This window comes from Haliotis asinina, chromosome 6, assembly GCF_037392515.1.
Source record: "Haliotis asinina isolate JCU_RB_2024 chromosome 6, JCU_Hal_asi_v2, whole genome shotgun sequence".
Taxonomy (NCBI): Eukaryota; Metazoa; Mollusca; class Gastropoda; order Lepetellida; family Haliotidae; genus Haliotis; species Haliotis asinina.
Genome location: NC_090285.1, coordinates 31097039 through 31110916, shown reverse-complemented (window position 1 = coordinate 31110916; position 13878 = coordinate 31097039). Strand labels below are relative to the sequence as shown.

At 42.3% G+C, this 13878-nt stretch overlaps 1 protein-coding gene across 1 annotated transcript in view; it reads right to left on the bottom strand.

The window, feature by feature from the left end:
- LOC137288156 (homogentisate 1,2-dioxygenase-like) overlaps positions 1-13878 on the bottom strand; it is a 45423-nt gene that overhangs the window by 17453 nt on the left and 14092 nt on the right. Inside the window, exons 3-11 of the mRNA XM_067820573.1 lie at positions 10043-10131; positions 9651-9756; positions 9498-9548; positions 8520-8611; positions 7816-7850; positions 5922-6001; positions 5423-5522; positions 4672-4793; positions 2744-2848 (exon numbers count right to left, since the gene is read on the bottom strand). Coding sequence (XP_067676674.1) covers positions 2744-2848; positions 4672-4793; positions 5423-5522; positions 5922-6001; positions 7816-7850; positions 8520-8611; positions 9498-9548; positions 9651-9756; positions 10043-10131 — 780 coding nt within the window. The remainder of the gene's footprint in view (positions 1-2743; positions 2849-4671; positions 4794-5422; positions 5523-5921; positions 6002-7815; positions 7851-8519; positions 8612-9497; positions 9549-9650; positions 9757-10042; positions 10132-13878) is intronic.

The window sequence follows — 13878 nt, the reverse complement described above, 5'->3', positions numbered from 1 at the left end:
TTGAGGACAGATGTACTGCTGTTAGCCGACGTGTTCGAGACGTTTCGGCAAACATGTTTCAAGCAGTATAAACTCGACCCCGCATGGTATTACACCAGCCCAGGTCTGTCGTGGGACGCCTTGCTTAAAAAGACAGGAGTTAATTTAGAATTGCTCACAGATTATGACATGCACCTATTCATTGAGAAAGGCTTGCGAGGTGGGATTTCCATGGCATCCAAACGATACGCGAAAGCAAATAATCAATACGTGAAAGGTTACGATCCTAACAAACCAACCAATCACATTCTCTACCTCGACGCAAATAACCTGTACGGCTGGGCTATGAGCCAGTATCTACCTACAGGAGGATTCGAATGGGTACCAAACGTTGATGTTATGAGCATTGCATCAGATTCGAACAAAGGGTATATCCTCGAAGTTGACTTAGAGTATCCCAAGGCATTACACGCATCGCACAACAGCTATCCCCTTGCACCCGAACGTATGAAGGTTAACACAGACTGGATGTCTGAGTACCAACATAACTTGTCAGGTGGTCGTGTGGCGGACGTTGAGAAACTCGTGCCTAACTTAATGAATAAGACCAAGTACATAGTTCACTATCGCAACCTACAGCTGTACCTGTCATTGGGTATGAGGCTGACCAAAATACACAGGGTGCTCATGTTCGACCAGAGCCCATGGATGGAGCCCTACATCAGAATGAACACAGACCTACGAAAAAAAGCCACCAGTGATTTTGAGAAAAATCTCTACAAGCTCATGAACAACTCGGTGTTTGGTAAGACTATGGAAAACCTGAGGAAACGCGTAACCGTGAAACTGGTTAGATCTAGTGAGGAAGACAAGCTCAGGAAATTGATAGCCAGTCCGGCATTCAACCGTAATAAAATATTCACAGACGACCTAGTTGCCATACACATGAAGAAAAGTCACATAAAATTCAACCGACCTGTTTACGTTGGGATGAGTATCCTCGATTTATCCAAACACCTGATGTACGACTTTTACTACAATGAGCTCAAGAAACAGTACGGCGACAGGTGCGAAGTGTTGTACACTGACACGGATTCCCTGCTGATGGAGATTCGAACCGAGGACGTGTACGAGGACATGGGGAAACACCTCGATTTATACGACACCAGCGACTATCCTAAGACCCATACTATACACAGCACGGTAAATAAAAAGGTCCTAGGTAAGATGAAGGACGAGTGTGCTGGCACGCCAATAGCTGAGTACATAGGTTTGAGGCCTAAGATGTATTCCATATTGAAAGCCGACAATAGTGAGATCCGAAAAGCTAAAGGGGTTAAGAAGTATGTGGTGAAACAACACATCAAACACGCCAGATTCAAGGAGGCCCTGTTCAAGACCCGTACCTTTAGACATAAGATGAACACGCTTAGAAGTGATGGACATAAGATATACGGACTGACTATAAACAAGACGTCCCTATCACCTATGGACACGAAACGTTGGATAGCTATTGATGGTATAAACACATACGCGTATGGACATGAAAAAATTTGAGGCTATTTATTACAGCCCGCGTGGATATTGGAAAGGAGCTAGCGCAGTAGATAAGCTATCTAAAATGGCACGAGTATCACCAGAGAAAGCCAAAGCGTGGCTTGAAAAACAAGCCCTGTGGCAGATCTATTTGCCGGCGCCACGCTACGTACCTAGAAGGAGTTTCGGAATTAACATACCTAATAGCATTCACCAGGCAGACCTACTGTTCCTACCTCATGATAAGAGGTACAAGTATGCCTTAACCGTAGTGGACGTAGCCAGTCGTTACAAGGAAGCCGAACCCTTGACCACGAAAGATTCGGCCAAAGTAGCCAAAGGATTAGAACGCATATACAAACGCAGCCCGCTGACTTGGCCAACAGAGCTGCAAGTTGATCCAGGACGGGAGTTCATGGGTGTCGTTTCACAACTGCTAGCCAAACACGATACAAAGGTCAGACGTGGCACGGCCGGAGCCCATCGCAGCCAAGCTATAGTTGAGAGATTTAATAGGACTTTGGCTGAGCGCTTGTTCGGCCATCAATATGCTAGGGAAATGACAACCACTGGAAAACGATCGACCGAATGGGTAGCGAGGTTACCCGAGGTGGTGTCGGCAATCAACCATGAAGTAACCCGGCTCACTGGTAAGAAACCGGCAGACGCTATCAAACTAAAATCAGTGTTAGCAGAGTCGTCTGCTCCATTGCGTGGAAAGGAGAAACAGATACCAGATAGGGCCTTAGTTAGGTATCTATACCAGCCTGGGGAACACGAGGGCGATAGCCGTAAGCGAGCCACCGATCCTATATGGTCGGTCAAAACTTACAACATAGATAAAGTGGATATGAAAGCCGACGAACCTAACTTATACTACTTGAGGGGTGGGCCGGGTAGGGGGTTTGTAAGAGAAGAATTATTGATCGTACCGTACGGCACAGTGTTACCGCCTGCCAAGTCACGGTAAACGTGATGGCGTGGCTTTGTAGTAGGGGCAATAATAGCAAGAGCTAAGGGCCCCACCAAAGCCTCATTTAGTAAATGAGGCTTTTTAGAGGGGTTTTTGAAAAGTGTTTTCGGACTATCATTCCCTATACTACTTCAGAAATAGACTGGCCACACCACAACCTAAGGTGTCTGGTGTCAGAACACAGCAAAAAGGAGGCTGGGTGGGAAAGTCACGGTGAATACTTGATCGCGTGAGGTAATGAGTTGAGATACTTACAGCATGATCATAGGCCACTGCATTGATCACCATAAATTTGGACAGGTCATATTTGTAGGGAGCATAGTTTCCATGCCAGGCCACAACATCAAATGGTGAATGTTTCTGAAAAAGGACAGATAATTTATCAAACCTACATGCAAAGGCGGCATTAGGGTTGGATATTGATACATTCGCCAGTGTGTGTCAGACAGCCACAAGGGCATGTCAGACATTCACCCCTGTGTGTCAGACAGCCACCTTGGGCATTTCACACATTCGCCCCTGTGTGTCAGACAGCCACCAGGGCATGTCAGACATTTGCCCCTGTGTGTCAGACAGCCACAAGAGCATGTCAGACATTCGGCTGTGGGTGTCAGACAGCCACCTTGGACATGTCAGACATTCGCCCCTGTGTGTCAGACAGCCACCAGGGCATGTCAGACATTCACCAGTGTGTGTCAGACAGCCACAAGGGCATGTCAGACATTCGCCTGTGGGTGTCAGACAGCCACCTTGGGCATATCAGACATTCGCCAGTGTGTGTCAGACATTCACCATCCTCAGGTACCTGTATTCATGACCATTAACCTGTCCAATATTATTATATTGCATAATTCTATTTTTCCAAATTTGGGGTAACCAGTGGCTGGTTCTCAATGCCGCTTTAAGAGAGCACAGTTGCTTCCCTTTAAAGGGGCACTGATGCGGAGCAATTTCCGTGGACTGGTGGTTTCTTTTGTTATTGTTTTTCTCCCGGGAGTACCCGGATAATAGCCCAGAATTTGTAACTGGTTCGTGATCTCTGCTGCGCCTCCCATTTGCGCAATTGATATGTGTAGACTGATCAACAAAGATGTAGTCATTTTACTTCATTATTATGAAAACAAATCAAACGTTTACTCATCTGCCAGTGATATAAAAAGACATGTTTGGACTGAAAAATAATGAAGTCAGTGTAGGTCTTTATATCTTGTCTTATAAATCTAATTAGTTCCTTGTGACATTTGTATGAATTTGAAAGTTAATGAAAAAAAAACCCACACGGTCTGTGTACAGTGAATTTCTAACATGATTTTAATATCTAAACATTTCACAGATTGACAACGTGAATCATATTTCAAACACACCCTATTCACGACCTAGTGCATGTTTTCTGTAATACAGATTCTGCTGAATGCTACATGAAATTAACTAAAACAAAATGCAAATATTAAATTTAAGACAGAAGAAAGTTATAGCAACAATGTCAGGCTATTACCTCGTTCTGGAATGTATCCATAAATATCCACATAAAAAAATGATATTCCATTCATCTGCAGCTGGTAAATAATCCTGCTCTATGTCTTGTGTCTTTCAACAGTTTAATATGCAAAACCGTGACACATTGTTTGAGAATTTTTCACACTGATGTATACATCAACTCACTGGTATCCCAGGACAGCACACCTGGCAACTAACAGCATGATGTCCGCCATTATTTAGCCAATAATGAGCAACAATCAATCCACCAAGGAAGAGTGGAAGTAATTAATCAATCCGAGTGTTATTGGTTAATCCTTTGATCGATGTTTGTTTTTGTAACTCAACTGATAAACCCTCTTGCATGACTTACATGCACCTATTACATAACATGCAATACATTTGCCACTACAGACCTTAATTTATAACGTTGAGTATTTACTCCAGACAGGAGAAATGCCAAATGGGAACCTATGTCAAGTAATTTTAGTGGTGTTACCCCAGTAGGATCTAACATGTCAAAAACTGCATCATCACTTTGTCATTTCTTTGTTCCCTACTGGTGAAGAAGCTCTTAAGAAAATACCTTGATATACAGGGGATTTGCTAAAAAGGGTAATTCTAGATCTTAATTCCATAAACTGGACTTTATATACTAAACTTCCTGTCTTGGTGACTCTAGGAACAGTTGTGTGTGCAGTACTCACTTGCTTAGCAGAGAAGAGGTGTCCATGATACTTGCTGATGACAGTGTACTGCTCCACATCACGGTCCTCATACCAGGCAGTAGGGGTGAGGAAGTCACGGGGGTTGGCAAGTCCGTTAGCTCCTGCACATAGTTAGTATGGTGATTTATTACTCGCCTGTTGAAGATACTGCAGTGTAATATTTTTATGGCAACATTAGACTAGTGTATTACCACTAGATGCATGACATGACAATGGTTCACAGTTGTGATGTCACAATGCTAATGCCGCTGCCACAGTGGTACTATACCTTGCTTGACTCATAGAAAGCTGAGACTCATCACACTATAGGCAATTTCACTGCAGTTTCTATCAATTCTTGTTGGTGAGTAATAAACAGAATAGTAAACTCGCTTCTGTGAAATAACATTTTTATTAAACTCATGAAATATTGAGTATCAAACTTGCTTTCACTTCTTTAATACCAAATAATTAACTCATTTATTAAAAATGGTATGACACAGAAGGTTGTCAAGTATCCTTCAAGTACAGAAAGGTGGAAAGAGGGGATTCATCACCTGAATTGGCCATGAATCTTCTAATGCCTTAGCCAGATGTTGAGTAAACTAGCCCATATACACATTTACCTTTACCAGCATGGTTTAACGGTTGTTTGATGTTATTATCAGTCAGAAGTAATAAGGTATTGTCCTGAAGATTGCATTTCATCACCATCCCTGTCAATATAAACTGTTATGAGCCGTCAACTCACCAATTGGTCCTAGGTTAGGCAGCACAAAGTGGTCATTGAAGACCTCCAGCATGTAGCCGCGGGTGTCCCCTGTCACAGCCACATTGAACCGCATACCTCGCTACCAGCAAGAGAAAGGTATCATATACTATTCAGGTACAAACTCACTACATCACAACTTCCATACTTTCATGTTATGTGAAGAGGTGATAAATGGGAGTTTCAAAATGGATGTAACAACTGCCAACTTCAAGAACAGATGAGTCAGTACTAAGTGAGACCATTGGCTGGATATTCATCAGACATGAAGCTTCTTAGGCCTTGCAGATATTCAGAAGAGATGTCACTGAATTTGAGGGATAATGTATGTTAATGGACGTCTGTACTAACAGAAACAAACGGCTGACATACACATGAATACACATGCTGGTCACACTACATACACCATTTCACATACATACTAACTTACAGGACTATCAAAGGGTCCAACAGGATTTCAAATGAATTTGAATCAACTGACCTGAATCACACAGATTTCATTGGGATCGACCTTCATACGTCCAAACTCTGTAGTTATGGACAATCCTCCTAGCTGAGGAACTGTAAACATAGAAGTCACTAAATCAGTAAGACTCACTACATTCAGCAAAATAAAACATAGCTTTATAATGACCGCATCAGTGCTTGTTTATAGTGTCTACACAAACACAGGAATAAAAGACTTGAACTTGCTTATATATCTATCGATCCCTAATTCAATTTGCCCTGCAGAATTGACCATGATACATACAGGTCACACACAGTTCATACCCAGTTCTCACACAGCTAACACAGGTCTCAAATAGTTCACACACAGTTCATACCCAGTTCTCACATAGCTAACACAGGTCTCAAACAGTTCACAAACAGTTCATACCTGGGTCTTATTCAGATTTTAATAAATTCACTGAAATACTGCAATCACAATGCAGGTGTCTGACACCATTCAAGAAGAAATGGAATCTAGACCACGCACATGAGAGGAAGAACTGGAACCTGGACCACGCACATGAGAGGAAGAACTGGAACCTAGACCACGCACATGAGAGGAAGAACTGGAACTTAGACCACGCACATGAGAGAAAGAACTGGAACCTGGACCATGCACATGAGAGGAAGAACTGGAACCTAGACCACGCACATGAGAGGAAGAACTGGAACCTGGACCACGCACATGAGAGGAAGAACTGGAACCTGGACCACGCACATGAGAGAAAGAACTGGAAACTAGACCACGCACATGAGAGAAAGAACTGGAAACTAGACCACGCACATGAGAGGAAGAACTGGAAACTAGACCACGTACATGAGAGGAAGAACTGGAACCTAGACCACGCATATGAGAGGAAGAATAGCCTGAAACCAGCAATAATTTTACTTTTAGCTGGATTTTGAATTATGGAAATTGGAACTGTGAAGAACAAGAAGACACAGTCATCAATATCCCCCACAGTGGCAAAATTCTCTTCATGAATATGTCTACTAATTATGATCACAATATCTCAATGTTTCGTTGTGCAGAATATCATCCATCCATCTGTTGGACTGAATATGGTTTTACACTGTTATCAACACCAATGCAGGAGACACCAGAAATGGGCTTCCCGCAAGTGATCACTTTAACCACAAGGCTACCACACCGCCCAAAATCTGTTCTTCAAGTAAGCAGTCACTGCATATCACCCTAATAAACAGGACATTCATAACAAAAAAAACTAATTACTGATGGTTACAGGATATTCTGATCATGTCCGTTATAAAAACAAAATGTTTAACAATCATACATTCTACAACGATCGCGATGTTATTAGTTTTGCAGGATTATCAGAAAGGAGGTCCAAGTTCTCAGACAGTTCTCAGGCAGGTCTCATATGGGTTACTCAGTTCACACAGGTCCAACACAGTTCTCAGGCAGGTATGTGAACTGAGTAACCCATGTGAGACCTGCCTGAGCGCTGTGTTGGACCTGTGTGAACTGAGTAACCCATGTGAGACCTGCCTGAGAACTGTGTTGGACCTGTGTGAACTGAGTAACCCATGTGAGACCTGCCTGAGAACTGTGTTGGACCCGTGTGAACTGAGTAACCCATGTGAGACCTGCCTGAGAACTGTGTTGGACCTGTGTGAACTGAGTAACCCATGTGAGACCTGCCTGAGCGCTGTGTTGGACCAACACAGTTCTCAGGCATACTTAGTTCATGCTGGTCTACCACAGTTCTTGCACAGAGATGTTACTGTGGCTGTCTATCCATCCATCCATCCATCCACACTGTGCACAAGATGTGACAAACAAATATTCTTGTGACAGTCAATATTGTACATATGGAAAGTCCTAAGTAAATGCATAACATGAGTTATAGAATCTTTTCTCCTACCTATGAGAAAATCACCATCTGAAGAGTAGAAGCACCTGGAAAAAATAATATCATGAAATTACATGAAGAGTGAGGCGAAAGTAAGCACTTGTAAAGGTTTCGCCTGTACAACAATGTAAAGTACAGAGTAGAACATCTGTACAACAGTGTAGAGTACAGAGTAAAGCACCAGTACAACATGTAGAGTACAGAGTAAAACACCTGTACATGTAGAGTACAGAGTAAAGCAACTGTACAACATGTAGAGTACAGAGTAAAACACCTGTACAACATGTAGAGTACAGAGTAAAATACCTGTACATCTAGAGTACAGAGTAAAACACCTGTACAACAATATAAAGTAGAGTAAAACACCTGTACAACATGTACAGTAGAGTAAAACACCTGTACAACAGTATGAAAATATGCAAACTTTAGCCCTCTTTGCACTGCAGATTCCTTTAAGTTTTTTATCAGTATCTATAACGTCCAAACCTTACAGCTTACAACTCTTTGTGTTGTTGTTTTGTAAGGTAAAGCTTATACATTCTGTCAGTTCTACTTGAAGAGAACATGTGACGGTGAAGTAAGGCATCAGGTACAAGCACATGTATCAGGTTAAGTTTAGACCATGGTAGGCCACCAACAGCTGTATGAAGAATGTCGTATATACAATAAGGTTGCACTGAAGATTGGCCAGCACTGAATGGAAAGTGGGCCCTTACTTGTCTCCCATGGAAGTGTTACAGACGTAGATATAGACAGCCACCCCACTCCGGCACTTGGGATCGCCTGCGCCACACACTGTGGACAAGCCCTACACCAACACAAACAACAGCATCACAGACAACATATATGGAACCTTAGTATGTAACTAGAGCATGTATCTCTGGCTATGTAAGCCTATGATATCAAAATTAATGTGTCATAGATATGTAACTAACATACACCAGAAACTGTGCTGTTTTCACACATGCAGGTGAAGTGAACTGAGCACGACAAATTCTTTTCATCTTTTGGGTATTTGAAGAAAGAATAGTGATAAATGTTAACAGTGGTGCAACCTTGCTGTTGCCCTACATGGTCACAGATCAATAGCAACTAGAAGTTCACGGTCATACAGTCTGTAGATCACATATCTATGAATGTTGATGACAAATGATGAGAGGCTGCATACTTTCAGTCCACCTGAATCTCACCATTTTTTATCAGAAATCAAAAAAGTACCATCCAGTCACATGACAGATGTGAAGAATGCGTTTACTGCTATCATTACCACCAAACACTTGCACATATGAATCTTCCTTTCAAGAGCTTATTCCTTGGCAAATGGATTTTCAGAAAATCTGCGTGGTTATTTGTGTGGCTTGATGCTGCCCACCCTTCAGTACAGTGTTGACTATTAGGAACACTGGGGCTGGACAGTGCACACTGTCAAGGAAACAGTTATCTTTTTATATATGTAGAGGTAGATATCTACTGTTTTGGCATATGTTCCACAATACCAAGAAACGAATGCACCTGAGTGTCTAATGTATTCTGTAATATTTCAACAAATTTGGTAGATTTATAAGTGGGGAAAACCTTATGCATATTAATTTGGGAAATATCATGAGAATCTTGGATCTTAAAAGATCCATTTCATAAACTCACTTTGAGGATGGGTTTCAAAATCTATTGATGACAAAAAGCCTAAAAATTACCTGCACAAAGTCTGTTTTTTCTTGTGGGATGTCAAAAGGATGCCACCGTAACTGAAATGTAATTCTGACAGTCACACATCTGCTTTATGTGAGACAGACAGACAGACAGTGAAATGAGTCCATCTGTTAATGCATATGACAGTAATTGTTTACCTGGTTTGGGTTGGGTTCAACACTGTCCCAGTCATGTGTCAGATTACCTCGCTCTGTCTTCACAAAGGGTTCATGTAATACTGAAGGACGAATGCGATATAACCAACTGGAAGAAAAACCACAATTTGTGTTAATCTGTGCATATGTACAGTATGAAAATAACTGTAAAGGGGGTAACTCTGGAGGAGTGATGATGGATAGCTTGCTGTGTTCCAAAGTTTTTAGTTCAGCACAGTCTAGTGTAAGAGAAGCCCCTTTTGGCATTTTCTTCAGAAGTACATACATCACACTACTCAATGTCCCAATACTTTACAAACTTTTCTGTGCAGACAGCTAGAAAGGAACAAAACATCCAGAATAACAGTTAATACCATTTTGGAGGACATTACTACCTGCGCTGGTTCTCCTCCCGAGGTGCAGTGAAGGCTGTGCCAGATAATTGTTCAGCATACAGGCCATAGGCACATTTCTGAGGGTTGTTCTGTGAAAAATATCTCGTACTAAGACTTTTGCATGGCATTAAACACATCAAAGGAAGTAGTGATTCAGTTTGTCAGTACACTAAGTTTACCCATTCAAAGTTATCAACAGCCCAGTGCTTTCTTTGGAGATGTGCAAAATGTCATGCAAGTAGTAACAAATCACATGCATTAAATGGGACATAAAGTGAAGGAGTGAGTGAATATTTAACGTCACATCGCAAATACTGCAGCCATATCGTGACGAGAACATACAGGACAAAAAAGAATATATAGGGATATTATGAAGACCCTGTCTACAGTTAGCATTAAAACTAGCGTGGAAACTTAAAAAATGATAGTATCACTATTTGGACAGTACAATATAAAATGAGGCCATAGATCGCCAACAACAGAGGGTAGATCACCATACCAGGGACCATGGGGACTTATAGTACCTCTGCTACCTGCATGGTCCCTAGCTGGATTTACACCATCCCCTCAGCTGTTGGCGACTGTATGCAAGATTAGCCACAAATTAAAATGACACATATTCTACGATTAAAAATGTGGAAGATTAAATCTGACTTAAACCATTTTGGGACTTGCGTACAAATGGGACATAAAATAAGTAAATATTTCATTATTGTTGAGCGCTTAATTTTCCATGACACTTTTGTTTAACTACATAAAATGTACATCAGATACCTCTACTCTTCTAAGATAACATGATAGAAATCACATCATTGGTTATACCACTATTCAGAACTACTTATAGTAAGTCTACCACCTTTAAATATGACAGCTGTCCGTAGATGACAGTCAAGATATTGTTTCATCTAACAGCAGGTGGGATATTTGTAAACTGGTACAGCAAGCATCCCAAACAGAGCACACTGACTGTACCTCGCTACCACCGTGTGATGCCAATCATCACGCTCTCTCTCACATAGCCAGAGTCTAACCAAAAGGTCTTGTTAAAACAACATTGCACTATGGCAACGTGAGAGATGTGAGCCATGTAATTAACATAAGCCACTGAAGCCTAGGCCTTTGTTTAATGCTGCATAAAAAATTTAAAAGAATAGGAAAAAGAACAGATTTTTGTTGGGAAAAAAAGAAACAGTAAAAGAAAGAATCAGTTCACACATTTATTGGTTAGTGAGTGAGTTTAGTTTTACTCCACACTCAGCAATATTCCAGCTATATGGCGGCGGTCTGTAAATAATAGAGTCTGGACCAGACAATCCAGTGATCAACAGCATGAACAACTGGGAACCAATGACATGTGCTAACCAAGACAGCAAGCCTGACCATCCGATCCCGTTAGTTGCCTCTTACAACAAGTAGAGTCGTCTTTTATGCATTTACTGGAGGAATAATGAATCAATACAATATAATACATGTATTATCATATATCAAATTGCAGCATGTGTTCACACATTTATTGGTGCAATGCTGAACCAATATCACAGCCAATATAATCTATATTTTGAAATTTTAACTATAAATTGTATATTTTTATACTTATCTTATCTCACATTGCGCATCTCTCTTCCTCGCTTTGACCATGTGTGGAAACGTGCTGTCAGCTAAGTTGAATCAAATCTTCCTGGCCCCTGACCACCTGACCTCTGCCCCCACCATAGATACCTGTCAATCACCTTACTCGTGTAGCTGTCTCAGCTGATTACGTGACGACTTGGACTTGTCATTCTCGTTTTAGAGCTATCCGTAATCTGTGAAGTTGGGCACGTTGGGTGGGCATCCATCGTGTGAGATAGGATAAGTATATAAATATACAATTTATAGCTAAAATTTCCAAATTTTTAAACTTATCCTATCTCACGTTATGCATTATCCCACAGTTGGCAGGAGGGCCACAGATTACCCTCTGACACACTCCACACACGAGGATGCATTCCACAAGGAGGCCAGAAGAAGCACCAGCTACTGATATGCTACTCCATACTTGTGATGGGTTGCTTCAATAAACCCCTTGGCTAACACGGCACAAAAACTCTCGGGAGTGGGCGCTCCCGAATTAATGTGGTTTTCAGCAGCAACTTTTGCTACAGCTAAAGGACGTAGTTTGGCAAGTCCTTGAGGCCTTGCTGCCCCACGATTTATCAGGTGACCCCAGTGATCTGGCATGTCCCTGCTTTGGTACTACCCCCTACACACACCCGCCCAGGGGGCCATGAAAGAAGGAGTAGCCCAGTTGCTCAACTAGTCTAAAGTTCAGTACCAACCTCCCCAACTTACCAATGGTGAGAAATGACCTAGGAGCAGAACGCTTTGAAAACCATTGGAAATTCAACGCCTCACCGACGTAATTGCTCAGAGAGTAGAGGTTAGTAAGCGGAGTGTCAATCATGTCTGTCTGTGCACAAGACTGGCCGTTCAGTCTATCTAACCATGAGTATGACAGTGCAATAGGCCCTAGTTCCCTAGGTTCGCACATATGAAATAATACATAAGATATGGATAACATTGCCATCTTTATTATGTACACAGCAAAACTGAACACGAGGAATTGCTTCATTTGCGTAGACGGATCGACGACACCTGTTGCGCTGAGACCAAAGGACCAAACTGATGGAGACCCTCCACATCCGTGACCGATATATCCCAAAGGTAGTGAGGTTCAAACATGCTTTCAGACTTCCAGAAACATCCTTCCATTATGGCTTGAAGCGAACAATTTCTGTGTAGCACCATGGTGGAAGTGAGTGTCCGCGTCTCATGAGGCCTTGCCGATGACAGTGGTGGAAGATTCTATAAGCTATACGCCCATAGAATCATGGACCTCAACCAAAAGGCTAGAGTTGTACGAGAGAGACTTCTGCAGTGGAAGTCGTCGAAAGTGGAACAAACAGTCTCTTACGCAGCCTCCGCTGGTTTTTAGAGGCAACTAAATAGATCCTCAATGCCCGCACTGGGCACAAGGATAGATCCTCAGTGTCTTCTGGACCCAATATGGCTGACAGTGGAGGAATACTGAAGGTACGATCCGACTGTCCTGGCAATTGGTTCTTGGCAAGAAAGTCCCACTACAAACCAAGGAACATGTCGAGACCTCTCAAAGCATTCCTGAGAGACATCTAGAGCATGTAACTCAGAAATACACACAGCTGTAGCCAAGGCTAAAAGGAAAAAGGTCTTCAACATGACATGCTCAAAATCCTTCTCATTCAGGGGCTCATACTCACTCGATGTGAGATGAGCAAGTACAATGGAAAGATCCCAAGTCGGAGGTCGGAATTTCTGTGACTGGTCAGCCAGTTTATGTGATCTCAAGAGAGACTGGAGCTCAGGGACAGTAGACATCTTCACACCTGACGTCAATGCAATAACTGTGTTAAGCGCGGCTAGGTAAGTAGACAGCGTAGAACCCTTCAGCTTCCTAGAAGATCGAAGGTAGTGAAGGTACTCTGCAACCACCTGAGGCGATGCCGTAGTGGGAGACTTTATGCCTTTCATTCTGCAGTATGATTCAAATTGGAAGTACGATGTGCTGTTGTGATAGCAGGCGCAACACGCAAAGAAAAACCCTTGGCAGTTGACGACCGATGTAAATACACCAAACGTGCAGATAGAGCATTAGTGGAGACCAATGTAGTTGATCGGAGTGCTGATGAACCAATAGGTCGAATACGTCAGGAAGTGGAACTGGATCTGGTTCAGCTAGATCTACAAACCAACTCCTCACCGGCCACTAGGGCATGACCAAAACCAGTATCACCTGCTGAGTCGTACACAGGTCTGGC